Source organism: Nesoenas mayeri (assembly GCF_963082525.1).
Source record: "Nesoenas mayeri genome assembly, chromosome: 4".
Taxonomy (NCBI): Eukaryota; Metazoa; Chordata; class Aves; order Columbiformes; family Columbidae; genus Nesoenas; species Nesoenas mayeri.
In genome coordinates this window covers 34,035,327-34,053,553 of record NC_137540.1, presented here as the reverse complement: position 1 = coordinate 34,053,553, position 18,227 = coordinate 34,035,327, and the positions used below count along the sequence as shown (strand labels likewise).

At 38.4% G+C, this 18,227-nt stretch overlaps 1 protein-coding gene across 1 annotated transcript; it reads right to left on the bottom strand.

The window, feature by feature from the left end:
* Window positions 1-651: 651 nt before the first annotated feature.
* TMEM144 (transmembrane protein 144) lies at window positions 652-12,227 on the bottom strand (the record flags this gene model as incomplete). Its single annotated transcript, XM_080343589.1, has 11 exons — window positions 652-735; window positions 1,870-1,923; window positions 3,896-3,993; window positions 4,495-4,614; window positions 5,924-6,042; window positions 6,935-7,008; window positions 8,222-8,303; window positions 10,206-10,286; window positions 10,826-10,925; window positions 11,331-11,453; window positions 12,089-12,227. 11 exons carry the CDS (start codon window positions 12,225-12,227, stop codon window positions 652-654), a joined length of 1,074 nt encoding a protein of 357 aa, XP_080199715.1.
* Between the last annotated feature and the right edge of the window lie 6,000 nt (window positions 12,228-18,227).

Below are 18,227 nucleotides of genomic sequence, written 5' to 3'. Positions count from 1 at the left end.
TATATCTTAACTATTCTAGCAATTAAACAAACAGTTTATAATCAAACACCAGTAATTTATTTTACAGCACCTTTATTTTCTGTATTTCCTTCACAACTCTGAAGTGATTGGAAGAGAAAGGTTTTATGTAAGCTGATAACTTTAAAGAATAATGCCCCTAAGTAAAGAAATGCTTCACATTTTCATGTGTATCAGTTACATAAAGAATTTTCTAAGACATAATTCAAATTCAAGTCAATAAGGCAGAATCTTATAATAAAACAAATCAGCTTGCAAATACAAACAGTATTATGGATGAAGAATTAAAATCCCTTGGCCACCACCACAACAGTGAACTGCAATTTATGATGACATGAAGTTTAGTACCTGCACCAGGAAAAAACTATTAGTAGCCATAAAATAATTCAGCTTTATTTAATAAAATCCTTTTATATTCTTACTGTTCGAAGAAATGCAGAAACAAACATTTCCCGATTTTCTTTCATGCCAAATAGGAACATGTAGCAAAGGTTTTCTTTTCCACTTGCCTGAAGCAAGTTAGGGTAAATGCTGGACATACATTTTGAACATTGCTATGTATTGTGATATACCAATTCTGTCTTTCTGGTTATATTAAAACAGTAGCACCATCTACTGGTCCAGGAGGTCCTTTCAAACTTTCGAAAAAGCTGTGGAGAGTGATCCAGCCAAAATGATGCAAAACGCTACTGAGAGTAACACGTAGTTTTTCAGTCCCTGGATAGTCAAAGGGAGAGAAAAAGAAAAATATCATATTGTCATAACAGATGCCATTTCACCAAAAAAAAAAAAAAAAGAACTAGAGTTTCATTTATGACAAAATTAATAAATCAATTATATGAAATGGAAATGTTATACTATTTATAAATTTCATATAATGTTTGAAACATATTTGCCATTCTAAACAGATTAATACACTATGATGTCATACACTTGGTAAAATATTCACAAAATGAATTAATCAGTTTTTAAAAGTATTTTTAAATGACTTTGTTTATTTTCAGATTATTTCCAAGCAGTGAGTACTTATGCAGAGACTGTTCTAAAATGCATGAAAAGGATGAAAGATTTAAGAGCCACAAAGATTTGGATAATGAACGTGACTGTCTTCTAGTGTGGTGCAACATTAACCTGCAGTGCGGCAGAGGGAGAAAGACAGAGAGAGAGAAAGAAAGAAAGAAAACTTCTAGTTCCTGATCCAAGGATGCCAAATGCATTTTACGCACTCACCAAAAATACTGCGAAAGATGATCTCTAATGGCTAATTAGGTACCAATGGATTCTTGACAGATTAGGTAAGGGAACCTGAGGAATGCTTCACATTCCAATAGAAAAAAATTATTTCTACCATACATGTTAACATCCAGTAGAGTAAATTAACCTGTCCTAAGCAATCACTGCCATATCAGTCTAAGATTTTCTACATTATACTGTAATTTGCAAGGCCAACTAACCTCGGCCTCATTTTTTGTTCCTTTGGTGAATATAACCCTAAAAATCTAATCTACTTGTCTATGTGATTATTAGGACAACTCCCCAATGAAAGAACTGGCACAAATAAAGACTTTTCAGATTGTACTTGGCATCCTGCCTCCTGGCCCTGCTACAGTCTTCACTTACTCCCACTACTGCTCATACAGTTATGGAATTCAAATCTTCATTCCTGTAAAAATTGTTCACAGTTATTAATCTTTCCTAGAAAACTTAGTATTGTATGATATGACTTTCAGGTTCATAATGCAATACTAGCAAGGAGGAGAAATCTAAGAGATACAGCTGCATACAAAGCCATGCTGTTCCTATAGCTATAGACAAGCAAGAGTGTCTAGGTAAGAGACCTAATAAAATTACCTTGATTTCTTTAAATACAAGGACTCCCCACATTGCAGCAACAAGGCCAGGACCCTAAAAAATAAGATTAATTTGTACATTACTGCACTTCGCTAAAATGTGCCACCTTCTCATTATCGTTCTCAGGGTAGCTGAACTTTTGTCTGGATAACAAATATAGGTCCTTCCATTCCATATAATTACACCACTCATGGCAAAAGCATTAACACCACTGAAATATTTATGAAGACAGAATAAAATCTCCAAGAAGGGCTTAAAGAGGTAAGAGACTGATTTTTTTCACAGAAGGTACAATTTCTTTCTAAATTACACTGTGGAGTCTGCACTGGTTGTTATACATTCTTATAGCGGGCTCCAAATAATATGCCTCACTTTAGTCCAAACTACAGTCCACAATGTCAGCACATTTCAGAGGATTCTTGAGGTTTATTGGCAGCTACGATGGTTATTGCTAACATTTACTTCATTAGCATGACTAACTAGTTGGACAAATTTTGATTTTATCACTCAGTATGATATCAAGAGACTGGAACACAAATGTATTTCCTGAACAGCAAGCTAGGCAGATAGGTCAGGAAAACTACTGCTTATCTGTAATGTTGTTGTACAGATTTCCTAGCTAACAGCGAACAGTGATACACAACAATAATTTCCAGGCACTCCTGGTAATACAGTTTTTCCCCTGTGGGAGCAATGATCTGAACTCTTATGACTGATTAGAAAATATTATCTGAATATGAAGCGAAAAATGGCTCTGTTAATGCTTCCGCTGCTCTCAGAAACACTTGACAGATGTTTGGACAGTGATCTTCTTCTGTCCCTCTTCAGTACAGCTGATAGGACACAGATTTAGGCCAGCAGGAAACAGTGCCTCATGCTGAATGTGTTTGTGGGTGCTGTTTCCTAGTGGAATTGCCAACTCTTCTTTGAATAACAGCTAGGGTGTTATTTAACTTTCTAGATAATGTGCACTGCAAGAGGAATGCATTTTTTAAATGAAACAAATTGTTAAAGGGCTGTGATAAACAGCTGTCTGAAATTCGCTCCAGGATGAAGTAAAGCAGCAGTTGTGAACCTGTGGTCCAGACAGGCAGCTTCCATCAGTGCTGTCCTTAAATTTTTCATTTTGTGAATTTATATCCTTGCCCTTTAGGCATACTGATAACTAAGTTACTAAAGCTGCTTTCCATTAATCCTTCAATTTCTAATTAGAATGATCCCAAGTCTTTCACTGCATACTGCAGAGTTTGTTCCGATTTACTGCATCTTGAGGCAAAGCTTAATCCCTATTAATGTTGTTTCATTAGTTTGCTTCTAAAATACAGCTGTTCAGCAAAGCTTTGGTTTTGATATTTATGATCTCTCATTTGCCAGAAGTCATTCACCTTTGCAGCACCATCTAGCACACCGGCAAGAGAGTAAAGGCAAAGTTGATTTTTACCTAGTGATGGAATTTGTGCAGCTTCTGGAAATTAACAGTGCTTTAAAGGTACGGTAAACAGACAAAACAGGCCAACCTATTTCTCCCTTATTTGCATAAGAACATTATTTTCAGCAATACATAATTTGTTCTGTGTGTTTAAGAACTGTAAAAAGAAAAAAAAATACCTGACTCAATTAATCACAATGACTGCTAGAGAATGAAAATCACAAATGAAAACATCCAGAACAAAATGTACTTGCTGGGATGAAAGCACAAAATGTTTCTTCTTTTAATCACTTCAGTTTACTATTTAATATTGATTTAGTTCTGGTTACAGAGCTTTGGCTTTTACGTAACCTAAAGACTCACACTTTCAATTCTTCTGGTTTTTTACGCTTGGCATCAACCAAGATGGTGCTTTTAACAGTCATGTATGTTCCTAAAAAAGCAAAGGCTAGCACAGATAAGTAGAAGAGGGAATGTATACTCTTGATTGAAATGCTCTAGACATGTCATAATTTCAACTTAGTTCCACATTTGGGGAAAACAAACAAACCCTTCACTTTTAATTTTAGTCACAGACTTTATTTTTTCTGTACTTACTGCTGTAATTATTGGAAAGCTGACCACAGCACTGAGGTAGTGATTGGCTATGAACCAGCAGCAATTGGCTATTGCCCAAAGCACACCAGAAACAAAGCCTAGAAAAATAAATCCCAATCAAAAAAACATATACAGCAAGGTACAGACAGCAATTTGTGGAACACTTATCTTTACAGCATAATACAGAAACTGTATGTATGTATTTTAGTATGTTAGCTGCTTTAACAAGCTGGTTCTGTTAATGTAAAGCGAAGCTCAAGGGATAAAATCAGCTACTCCAACTAAAGTAGCAAATTAATTGCTACTTTATAGAGTTCACAATTTTCTGCGCAATGTGCTCTCTACTCTGACAGTCAGTTTTTGAAAATCTGCCATATGCAATGTGATTTTATTCTAATTTTGGATTAGAACAAAATTTATCATTGTTCCCTACCCTTAATTAATTAACCTAAGAGAAGTGATATTCCAAAAGAGACAAAAAGTCAAATTAAGAGACTTGAAAGGCAAACTACAATTCCAACACGCAGGTTGAACTAATCACTGCAAAATGGTCAGAAGACGTAACGGAAATTAATTGCTGATTTAAACACCCGTCATACCTGGCAATATGGCTTGGGGATAAACATTAGGTTTATTTTTCCTGATTGCACAATAGATCAGAAAGTAGATCGTACTTGTAAGAAATATTCCACTGAAGTGTGCAAAAACATAATCTAAATCTGAAAGAAAAATTACAAAATGACATTAGTCTAAAACATAAGTTATGAATTTTATCTCAGTTTATTTCACTGATACTATTCACATAGACAAAACACATAAAGTGCTACTGATAACAACTCAAATTCTATTGTGATTGTGATGAACACAGCTGCCAGTCAGACTGCGGATGGATTTGGTCAATCACACATACATTAAATATGAATTAACTGCTGTATTGACCCTAGCATTTATCATAAGCTTTTATGCATTAGTCAAACTACTGAATTAATTTATTAAAAACTTAAGAAAATCCTCAGGTGAGGCTACAAAACTGGGGTGGGAATTTACATAATTATATCCTCTCCCGATCATCTACATGTATATTCCTGTATATAGCCTTATTTCTTTTCTGTACCTTTAAGGGAAAGACAACTGCACGTACTGTGTAAGCTACACATGACAGAGTTTCATCCTTTTTTTTAATCTTGAAGAACATATCACAGTTTTGATCACCACAATCATTAACAATAATAAATCCTTCATGGACTTGGTACTGCTAAAGAGTATTTCCCACATGGTAAAGCAGAAGCACATAGCAAGGTGATCTCTATCTCATTAAAGTTATAAATCCTCCCCAGGAAAGGCAGCTATAGTAAGGATAACATCTGTTTTGTCTAGTTGTGGAATACATAAGTTGCAGTATTCAAGAGAAATTGTATGTGACATAACAAACAGTTTCTCAATGACAACACTATGCAGTCTCAGCAATGCTTTGCTCTTAATCTGCAGCTGGTATTACCTGACAGACTTTACACTAAAGCTTAAGCAAAGTGTTTCTGGGGAAATGTTGTTTCAAATTGGCAAATAGGCTTACGTTAAAAGGTTTCAATTTAAAAAATGACAAGGTTTTAATTATTTATGTTGTTATATATATCTTCTGCTCATCGGTTATGACCAACCGTTTCTTCAACCTTTATTAGTGTACCAATTTGGCAACTGGTACAGCTTGTGCTGTTGTCTACCTCATGATCCAGGCATATGAACTTTGTATTTTAAAAGCACTAGCTATGTTTCAGAAGGCATTAAATACTATGAGTTCAGCATGGTATCCTCTGGGCTGTCACGCACCGTTCTCTTAATGGTGTAACTTACCTAGGGGAAAAGGGGGTGCTAGTACTACAATTATGGCAACATATAACATAGTGCAGAAGTAATAAGATGTCATGGTATATTTCCAGGCATATCAAGAATTTCACTCTATGCCTTTACAAAAGCAGGAGACCACAACTTACTGATGAAATAAAATAGAAGTAATATATCAGCCTTTACCAAATTGACTTGCTCCTGTGTATATAGTTTCATTTCTTCTTCCATGGTCCTTAATGTAAAGTACTGGTACAAAACTGGAACCGTAGAGTATTCCAGCTACTACAGCCAGGCTACATCCTCTTTAAAAAGAGCAAAAATCAGAGAAAAAAAATTAGCATTAATTAGGGAAGTAGACACTACACTTAAGTTAACTGTATATCATGTGAAAATTGATAACAACACAATACAAATAACATATTTTTGCAAACTTTTATCTTCTAGTGTAGAAACTGTTCAATGCAGTAACTTAGTTATTCTATGCTTTGCAGCCAGGTACACAGACAATTCCTTCCCCAAGAGCCCGCAGGCTAGATTAATGACTGGAGAAATCAACTAACTAGGATTTCCTAAAAGCAGGCCTAGGAGAAAACCCAGAAAAGTATAATTAAAATGCTCTCTGCCTCACTGTTGCAGCCTATATATTCTTTATAGCTACTCCCAGGTTCATTGCCTTTTTAATCTCCCCCCTTCTCCATCTCCACACTGTTGTGTTCTTGGCTGTCTCCACTCCCCACACTGGCCCCTTGCCAGCTGCTGCTTCCACCTTCGGAGCATTTCTGCTGTTTCCGTGCCATGCTGCTATGCCTTCTCCAGATGTATTTGCTTGGAAACCACAGCTGGCAGCACAGGCTCCCTCTATCTTGGAGTGCTAATCAACCAGCTGACAAAAAATCAGCTCTCTGTAATTACTTAGCTGCTATTTACTTTGCAAATGTTGTTGTTCTTTTGTAATAGTAATTAATACTTATTTGATAAGGTAAAGCACACCCAACAGTGTGAAGAAAATAATCTAATAAATGGAGCAGCTACTCACGTATAGATTTGCGCACTGTACTAGTACTTTTAAAACTGTTATTAATGCACAACTGTGGTAAGAAACCCACAGGACACAATTTCTGCCCTTACTCTGTGTTCAACTACTTTCTCTGGCTACTTGGCCTGCACCAGTAAAAAAATCTGTTAATAACTTACATGAGTCTTTTTTTAGCTGGAGATAGTCTGTTCACCCATGAATCATCAGAGGTATCTTCAGAAACATTAATAGACTGCAAAAAACCAAGAGTTTGCACTCAGGTGTTTTGTTTTGGTTTGTTTGTTTGTGTTTTGTTTTGTTTTTTTTTTCTTTTTTGCATTTTGTGGGTTTTTTTTTAATCTCAAACATTGTCTTAAACAGAACATTTTTGTCTAATAAAATAAAAATGGAAGGAGAAACAACAGGAATTCACAGAAATACTCTGAAGGAGAAATGTGTGTTTTTTAAAAATAACAAAACATTAATTGGATTTACCTACCTCAAAATTTACAAGTTTGGATATGGATTATGGAATACTACATAATAGTGCACTCACTAGCATGTTTTTTAAATCTGTATGCAGGTATATCTGACTTTCAAAACGTAGCCTTACTTAAATTTGATGAATTATTTAATCTTTAGATTTTATTTATGAGGTGTTTTAGCCTTCTGTTGATAGCTCTGGTGTTACTATCAGAATATTAGGACTACTTGCAAGCAGGGAAATTAACATCCCTGTCTGCAGCATAAAGAAACTGCAACGTCCCTTTATTCTCATCCTGCAACCAGATTGTCTTCTGTGATTTGCTCTGGTAGACTGGAGCCTTCAGTGAGCACTGAGCACAGCCAGAACACTCTGAGAGGCTCTCTGGTCATGTACCAGTTGAGTTCTGATGCATCACTGACCTACAGGAGTAAGGTACAATGGTAGTAGGAGCCTACTCTTCTCCAACTTTTGTTGCACACTTTGGGCTCGCAAAGGAGCGACAGTCAATCTGGCACCCCTTCTTGGCCTCCAAACTGTGCCATCACTGATGCTGAGAGTCAGCAACTCTTGACAGTCTCCTGTTTCTGTCATGTGGCAAAAATCTAGTGGATAAGAGTTATATACCTTATTTCCTTCCATCTAATCATCCTCCTAGTTTTACAGTTAAGTTTTAATTAAAATTGCTTCTTCTTCTCAGATAGGAAAGTAATACACTCTGTCTATAACTTCTGTCATAATGAAAAAGGACTTCTAAGCCATTTAAAGCTGATAATACAGAAAAAGCACTTGGGAAAACCTTTTATGTTGCTCACATTTAACCAGATATACAAGATCCACAAATTAAATACAATCAATGTCTATCAATATAGTTTTATGTAGTCTACCAAAAATCCAAATCCTGGTTAACATCAAGTAATTTTTTTGTTTCTAAACGGATATGTACTTTTGATGCTGTTAAAACATACTGTAGAGTACTTACACTTTCTCTCAGTAAAGGTGTACTTTCTGATGAAGATGAAGAACTCTGGACTTCAGTTTTTATAAAAAGAAATATGACAGCACTCAGAAGAGAAAAATACAGCAGTAAATACCATGTCAGCTCATAAGGACATACATTTAGTGTTCAGAGACAAAAGGTATATTTGGAGGCGTATTACTTTATTTTCATTACTGCCACAGAATCACTTCAATATATTTTTAAAATGCAATTGCTTTTAACAGTCTTAAAAAACAACTTAAGTGGAGTAACTACATAAATTGGTCTTTGTATTACTTGATAGATCTCCTGTGTAACAGGATTGAAATGTTTCCTGTTTACAGTGTGTAGTTACAACTACAAGCTAACACCAGCTGCTCTAGTAAATGGTGCCCTATTGTACCAAACCACACATACAATGGAATACCTGCATGAACACTTCTATATTAAACTTGCACAGAATTGGCTCTGTGCTCAAGGAAAAATGTTAATTTTCAGTATTCTGTCATATATGAGTGAAGGAACACTGGCCTCATGCTAATGTGGAAGGAGAAGGGGTATTGCTCAGTGGTGCTCCACCGCACTAAGTGAATAAAATGAAGACGAAAGGGTAACATAACTACTTGTACCTCTAGTTCTAGTAATCAGGTAAATACGTGTAATCAGAGCTATCAGGATCTGGGGCTTTTTATTTTTATGCAAGACATTTTAATGATTTAGGAATTCCTTCTCACATCTGTAAACAGAATGTCTCATTTGAAGAGTGATTCATTTCCTGCTGAAGGAATATAGATATAAAAGGACGTCAGCTTCCTCCAGAGGGAGCAGGCAAACACGCACAGGTTCCACACAGGAGGCTAAAATGAAATACGTGATTCTGAACAGTGTAGAGCAACATACACAGGCTTTGTGCAGCCTGCCAGCAAAACATGTTTGGTCAGGAACTTTTTCCCTGTTGATCACTTCTCCACCATATTTTTGAATCAGGCAGGAAGCAGGTGGTGAGCTGTACCAGTTCATGAGGCAGGAACGGCAGTAATGCTACTATTTTGCAAGTACCTCACAAAATCATGTGCTACATGTAAAGGCAATGGGTAAAAAGCTGAGGACTCTTAGGAAAGAGGAAGACTGGATGCAAAATTCATGAATCTAAGGCAGCAGATCTCTCCTAGCAATCAAGAATGCCTCCCATATCTCCATGTTCTTAAAAACTTACTTTCCTAAAGGCACTACATGCACCTGCTGCTGAGCATACTTATGGCAAGGCTACTGCCCCTGGGATTAAGGACCACCTTTATGTTCTTAGAAAGACCTGCCCGGCCACCCAGCTGGAAAGCAAGAACACTGCTACATAAAAAAGAGCCCCCATTCCTCTCTGTTTGGACCAAATGTGCACTCATACAAACAATAAACAAAAAATAAGAGTAGAAGTCCTGAAGATCCCAAAGGAAGCCACTGTTTGGAGCTGTTTTAGGTGTGGCTTAAGAGTAAGAAGACAGAGAGCTATTACGGACAAGAGATAATGCAAAACCTCTGGCTTTTCACGGACCCTGAAAGACCTGGGAGGGGGTCCTGTGGCATATTCTACAGTTAAGAGGAAGGATTTGTACCCCTGACTGAGTGAAGCCAGATCAGAAGTCTCACAGAGGTTTTCTCACCAAGAAGTCCTAGTCAGTTTTTCCTCTCTCACAAAATTTGGGGCAAGTGAACCATTTGAATAACCGAGCTAGAGACGGCATCACTGCTTTGCACTGCATAGGCCTACCAGCATAAAAATATATTTCCATATTTCTGAATAAGCATTTCACCACTGTACCGGATACCATGTGTGTGTCTATTCTGAAATATAACACTGACCAGCTAGGTATGGATATCTCATGAATTCCACAGCAAATTGATTTGCAAAAAACCATTTTCCCTCTGTTTAAATTGTGTAGTTATTAAATATATATTTTACACTACAGAAATTATAAGAATAAATTTTTACCTTACTAGTGAAAGTCCAGCTCCAATATAATTCAAGATTGGTCTTGATACCTCTTCTGGGTCAATTCCAAACCAACCAAACCTGAAATATTTAACCAGTTTCACTCAGCTGCACTGACTGCATACAAACAGTTAAATCATAACCCAGTCTTGGAAATCTTTCCTCATGTAAATAATTCTGCTTTAAGTTTATATTTGCAATATTGGTTCAGTTCTTCAGTTGACTTGCAAAAAGCTATGTCTACTTCACAAAAATGATCTTTAAACTCATGTAATTTGCATTTTTTTTAATCTGGGTATTTAAAAATTGAAGTAAATTTAAATTATTTTATCAGTTCATGCTGTAGGAAAACAAGCAAACAAACAGTGTACTAGTTTTACATGAACAAATACATTATTTATTCACTCAATTATGTTAATGGTCTGCAATGAGCATTCTTCTTCCTATTGAGACAGAGGAAGTACAAAAAGATAAAATAATTATCCTGAGTACTTTCCACTGAGAGGGCAAAAGATCTTATACATTTGATAAATCCACTTCCTTGGTGATAGTGTTTTCACTGCAGTTATTAATGAAGAACTGGCAACATTAATTATGTATGACTTATGACTTGAACATACCTTGAACTGGCCCAACCTGTCAGCAAATTAAAAGAAGCCCATATCAAAAGACCAAGAGCTAAGCCAACAGTTTTAACAATAGGGACAACTGTAACATTGCCTGAAATTAAAAGAAAAAAAACAAAACAAGTTCAAAAACTAGACTGTGACCTTGTATATTTTTGCTTTATTTTCTGTGACTGTTCAGAAAGCAAAGAAATGTGGGCAATCACGAGGTGATATGAAAAAGTGGTTTTTAAAAATCAATACATTAAATGTGGACTTTTCTTTGACACCACTTTTAAAGTTATCTTTGGTGTGAATTTGCTGCTTATAAAATAAGCATAATAAAATAATATTTGCTATAAGGGTATAGCTCAATTAATACTGAGACTTTAAAAAGGCAAATAACTACCATATAACTACTGCCTTATATATGGAAAAGTTTTTATCACTTTTTTTTTTTTTTTTAATGAAGAGTTAGAATTACTTTGTGTTTCAAGAAATAGAATCTCTTTAGCCTTACCTGTAGCCCACACAAAACCCCCAACCATAGCAAGAGGCCAAAACCGGGGACAATTCTGGATTAAATTGACCACCAAAGAAACAATCCATATGGAGGCACAGAGAATCCATTGGAAGAACATGCCTATGGAAAAATCAGATGCACACAACAAAGAACTTGTAGAATACTGCACGTGTGAATCTATTAACATACTATGTTTTGGATAAAATAGTAAAAAATATTAAAAAAATTCGAAAGCTGGCTACTTCCTTTGTGAATTTCAGGGAACAATGTTACAATATATTCAAGATGTATATATTCCAAGTAGGAAACAGAAAGTATTGTTTCCTCTTACTGAGTCACCAGATAAAATATTAAAATTTCAGTTTTTGATTGTTTTTATGTTAGGTTCACAACTGGAAGGTAATATGTCAAAGTCCAACAGCTTTTACAGTATAAATAACACTGTATTTGAGAACCCCCAGAAGGGTAGAAGGACTTTTCACTTTCTGTTGTGAAATGCTTATGAAATGCACATCATCACTGTTAGAGGGCATAACAACACATAAAAAGGCTCTTCTAAAGATCTGCCATACCCTGAATCAATACACAATTGCTTTATACCCTAAAAAAAGCAAAGAAAAATAAAACATGCTCTGTGGATTATGGCTGTGATGATATTTATAACTCTAGCTATAAAAATGCTCATATTTGCTGGTAAGATATTATTCCTATTAGCAAAAATACTGAAACCAACATAAGAATACAAATAACTTTACCGTCACCAGTATCAAATTTCTTAACAGGCACAAAGTTTGTCCCAAACAGAAGGACAGCTACTGTGGAAGAGACAAAGCCAATAGCTAGATCTGTTCCATTGCTGATGTTAAAGGCACTGGAAGCTTTCCCAATGTTCATCTTTGCTCTGAAGGTGCTGCTTTTTCTGGAGTAGTTTTCCTCAGGGTCCTGACAGATTCTGAAACCAGAGAGTGGATTAAACAGGTGAAGTATTAAAAAATACCAACCCGGTTCAGAAAACTGAAACTTAAATGACCTTACTTATCAATCTCTCAAAAGCTGGAAAGAACTGCCAAGCATGCTGTGGAATCCCATGAAAAGCTGCATGAATCAAGTAACTTAAGAACGTGTGCATTAAAAAAATCATTATTGTGTGTTTCATAATCGGCTTCAAAGGAAAATACGTCTGAAAACACACAACAATGTGACTGTAGAGATGCACTCAAAGGTTCAAGGGCTTGAATCTGTGAGGGCTATGGGAAGCCATGATGCTTTAGGGAGTGGCTCTGTTGGAATATTCCTTATTCCTGTAGCTAAACTGGGTTCACACTGGCGTGTGTAAAAAACACAGGGGTTAGACAAAATCTTAATTGGCAGAAGCAGCTATAGCAATTTGCAGCCCCACTGCCTAGAAGTCAGGAACAGGCACAGATATTCTATAGATGCCACAGTAGTATCAATATACGATCACAAGGTAACGACAGAGATTGCTCTAGCTGATACAAAATGTGAATAAAGGTTCATTTTTCCCATGGGGAACCAAGGGAGAAGATGCCTCTAAATATTCTTCGTTCATTCTACATAACTATAATGAGAAAGGCAAAGATTTTTTAAATCCCATAATACCTTCCTTTATTTGTTGGCGTTCTTTGTTTTTTTCCAGTAGGAGATTCATCTTGAGGTGATACTAAACAGAAGTACCACATAAACACTTTTGATTATGACTTTGACAGAAAAGGTGGCTCTGAGAACAAATACAATAGCATGACCTTTGCATCCGTAATCTTAACACCACACTTAAAAGACTACATGTAAGAAAAGTCTTTGGAAATTTAACTTCAAATGGCAACAGGATACTTAACAGGCTGTAAGAATAAAGGGGCATATTTATAGAGATAGGCACGCAATCCTGTTGTCACAGTAATGCTATTTACACCAAATCAAATGACATCCTAACCCAGTTTGACATTCCCCAGTGTAGCCGAACTAGTTCCTGTTTAAGGGAAAAAAGCTGAAGTAGGATGGTGGAAATTTTGCCAAGTCTTGTAAGGGGTGCTGTTTTTACTATACTCTCTGCAAAAAAGTAAGAGCTGAGCTGCTGCGTTTGTTCATCTTATTTTCCCTTCCAGTCTTACCTTCTCTGGAGTCCTTAAGACACTGAGAACTGCATCTGCTGAGGTTGTGCTTTTATCTACAGCTTCAGCAAGGTCATCAGTGTTCACTGAAATTAATTATTTGCATCAACAAGTGAAAAGTCCAATCCTGCAAGTAATATAACCACTTAGTGCCTAGAATTTTTTCTCCTTGCAAGGTGTCAGTATATTTTTGAGTACCTAGGAAAAACACAGATGATATTCAGAGGACACCATGAAGGTACACTGGCACAGGCATTTCCATTTGTCTTATTTTTTGTCCTTTACTATTAATCTTTCTTGCCTACTTAAAGGACAAGCTCCTCCAGGAAGTTTTTACTGTATTTAAGACTCTTCTATAAAGTCTGTTTTGCCTGAGACCTGTAGACTCTGAGCAGTCCAAATAATAATGCTGAGATTTCTTCAAAGACTGAATTCACAGGCTAAGAAACACTGTGACACCATAAGAATAGGTTAAGATAGATAAGGGCTCACATCAGTTATCTGCATTCCATTCAACCTTGATTCACTGAGCAAATACATTTTATTCATGTAGTGGACAAGTAAAGCACAACAGCTGGGTTTTGCACAGGAAGAACTTCATGCCATTAAGCTGATTACAATGCACCTCTATGAATGCAGAACTCAGTAGTCTTTAAGTCTGCATAAGTCATTATGCAGGTCAAAATACTAAGAACCTTTCAAATTTAAAATATTTCATCAGCCTTTTTTATTTTGTTAGTGTACAAATAATTGTTACTTTAAAATATTTCAGTTTTGTATCTACTAAGAGAAAAATCTGTATGTTGTAGGGCAATATACTTTTCTGCCTGCTTGTTATCTTCCAAAAGTCTCTATATTGTGCACACGGAAGACTGTTGCACAATCAGAGAACCAGAAATATTATGCCAAAAATGGAAAGGAAACACAACTTCCAATTAACCAAGGAAGAGTATGCTTCATTCAGACTGGCTAAAACTCTGTAACCTTCCAAAGTGTGGGGCACTTAGCTTGGAAGGGACTTCTGGGGGTCATGTAGTTCAACTGCCCGCTTAAAGCAATACTGTCTTCAAAGTCAGAGGAGGTTACTCCAGGCCTTGTTTGGTTGAGCTTTCTCTTGAGGTCTTTAATATGGAATTAAAAGTTTGGTCTGAAATTTACCCAAATTTGGAGCTAAGTTATTCTACAATTGCATGATCCAATGTCAAGGGCAAATGATGAACTGGCACACAGCATTGACTTTACTCTTTTGCACATGCCAACACATACTACGCACATCAGAGTTTCACAGTTCACTAAAAGCCTGTTCTCTTCAATCCTAGGTATTGCCAGATTGACTTGCAAAATATGTGCCTCTTAACATTTGTAACTACCAAATGCCAAACCAGAAGCACTTGCTGAAACTGCTCAGATATTAGAACATAGTGGTGGTGCCAGAAACTCAGAGACAACTGAAATTCTATTAAGGAAGATTGTTTTTTTTTTTCACTAAGTAGCCCTTACTGAAGGGCACATTGGGGTTTCCAAGCTGCAGAGGAATTATTATGGAATTTTGTTGGCACACATTGCCCTTATCCAACTAAGTTCACTGGTGTACTTCACTGGAAGGTTGCACTCTGTATTTTCGCTGTTTCCTCAGAAACAATCCACCATTGTCTTCCTTCACACAGACTGAACAAGCTTTGATGCTCACTTAAGGTAACAGCAACTCATTGCTACAGCCTCTGGAGACAGGCATGCAAACAAGCCTGGCCTTGAGAGCTTCCATCCCAAGATAGATCCAGACTGTTGTCCAGGTCAGAAAGAAACTGTTTGCGCAAATTGAATGGGTGTTTTTAGAGGCTGCACGCCACATCAACTATTTGCCTGTTTTGCCTATCACCTACTTGCTATTAGGGGTGGAAACTTTAATCCTTATTTTAGGAGCCTGCTATCAGTACCGACGTGGCTCAGAGTAATGTCCCCAGGTGACATGGCGACTCCTGACTACCTGCCAGAGGAATGTTTCTTCACTTCCCTAGGACAGACGCCTTTGAAAGACGTTCTTCCGGCAATATTTTCAGCAAGGGGTATCGCACAAGTTAAAACGCGCAGCCGAGCTCTCGGCATAGGCGGATGTTGCTTCTACCGACGCCAACACGCCCGGGCTGCCGCAGGAAGGGCCCGGCCCGCAGACGGGCAGGCCCAGCCCTCGGCCAAGGCCGCCGCTGGAGGCAGCGCCAGCCGGCCGGGCAGCCCAGCCGCTCGGCAGCGCACCGGCACGAAACTGGAGCAGAACCTCCGGCCGGACACCTCCCCTTCCCCCGAGCCCTGTCCCCGGCGGACCGCCGTGGTGCGTTTCACGGCGCGCCCCTCCCGTGGCTGGTGGGGCAGGAGGCGGCCGGCGATGGGCCCACACCACCCGATCCCCTACCCGGGCCTCCGTGCAGCCCCGGCCGCGCCGCGCTGCCGCTGCCCGCCCCCCTTCGCCCCAGCCCCGCCGCGCTGCTCACGCACACGCCTCCCCGGCTGCTCCAGCCTCCCGCCCGGGCCTGCGCCTCCCGCTGCACCGCCCCCCGGCCCGGATCCTCCCCGGCCCGGATCCTCCCCGGCCGCTGCCCCGGCCGGGCGGGATAGGGAGCCGAGCAGGCGGAGGGGGAAGCGGGTGTCCGCGCCCCTCTGCCCGCCTTTCCCTTGCGGCCGGCGCTCCCGGTCTGCGGCGCAGAGCCGGCGGGGCGAAGGGCTCTCCCGGAGTGCCGGCTGCCGGCCCGGCGGGGAGGAGCCTCAAGGTGCCCGGCGGGCGTTTTGGGGGAGGCAGGGACGGGGCTGCGCTGCTGCCCTGTGTGCACGGCAAGGCAGGAAGGCTCCCCGCCGGGTCAGGGCATCGCGGCTGGGCTGAGGCTTTATCTTTCCTAAGCTCAAGAATTACCACCTTTGCTCTGGGAAATCCCCGCACTATTCAGCCACCAAAACCCAGTGGGAAAAGAAAACAAAAAAAAAAAGAGTTTCACAATTTCCCTGTAAGAGTTTGACCCAGGCCATTTAAAGCCCAGACTGTTAGTCAGCATGTTTAGTCATGAAGCAAACATTTCTCTCTGTGCTCTTGGAGTACTGTTTACAGATGGCAGCCCAAATGGATCTTCTTACTAACACAGAAGTAATGCTACATGTTCTGCAAATCAAATCTGCAGTACCCTTAATAAGGACATGAGGATTTTCTCTGGAGAATAATCTCTCGGTCCCATGGACCTGGTAAAGCCAGGAGTGCAGCATTTATCAATCATTTTAACATAAATGTCTGTCCGTGTGATGCATGGAGAGATGAACTGCAGAATGTCTCTATGGAAACAGTTTAGCTGTAGTGCATCCAAGAAGAACAACATCCCTTATCATAATCATAAATGCGGCCTGGAACAAAAGAAGTGCTTTTTATTCTAAAGGCAATATAAGTCTACATGTTACATTAATTTCTTCAGAAAAAAAGAAAATATTAAGAATAATGTTAATCTTTTACACTGATTTGCCTGCACATAGACTGCAAGACCACAAACAATAAGGAGCCAAGCCTGAAACTATATCCCTTCAAGTGTTCAGGGACAAAGAGGAGTGTTGAGTTTTGGCTTCAGACAAATCTTGATATTGAACAAAATATTTTCCAAAAGTTCTGCCTCTGGTTTCCTTTGGAAGAATAAATCTCAGAGAAGGCGTCATTAATCACTTCTCGTTACTGTATGTATCCCACTTGAACTGATATTCACCTATTCCCACTTAATCTATTCCTCACTATTTCTTCAAACCATGCTGTTTTCAGACCATTGTTTTTCTCAGTAACACAATAGCTGAAATGAGTTGATGGTATGAATGAAACACCTCAAATAAGGACAGATTCAAATTAATTCATTTGTACTGTTTAGTTTTATTGAAATAGTAAGTTTGTTGGAGATGATATTTGTATGGGAAAGGAAGCCCATGAATGCACAGTGTTTGCTAAACTGAAAAATGGCAACATTCATATTTCAAAGCCTTCTATGAATAAAGCAAGTGCCCACTTAAAGAGTGTCTTTTGTTGCGAAATGCCCTTCAAACCAGCACAGACAATATTTTGTTATTTGTTGAATCAAAGCAACTTCTGCAGTCATAACTGCAGTGGGAAGAACCAAATTAATACATCTTGGAAAACTAAAAAAATAAGCATCTTTAAATGCCACATCTCTTAAAGCTGAAATGACTGAGTGGAACAAAAAGAAGAATTAGATGAAGAAATAAGAGATGCATTGTTTTAAAATACAAACTGTTATTTATGAAAACTGACACCCACTCTAGCATTTTGGAGGGCGACACACTAGCTGTTAGGTAGCTTTTTGTATTAATAATGATATTGTATCACTGTGTTGTAAAAGACTTTTTTTCTATTTTTCTTTAGTTCTCCAGGTGCAGTATTCACCATCCTGAAAGGCTGGCCTTAGTTGAGAAGAAGGAAGATTACCTATGAAGGAAGTTGTAGAAAATGAGTATGAATAATAATTTAGATGGGAAGGAAGAAGCTGTACTTGGTAGGATTTAGAAGGATTTGAAGGTGAAAGGCTGTAGAAGATTGCATAGCAGAGGATGTGTAAACCCTGTGAACAGGAGGTTTTGAGAACTTTCTGGTGCATTAGTGAATTTTTGCTATTTCCTGGAAAATGTGTTACTGTTGTCTTGCCATCTTCAGTGATTTGAAAATGGAGCAGAGCATTGAAATAACTGGATGGTGCTCTTTGGGGTTGCCAGCACAAGGCCTGGCACAGGA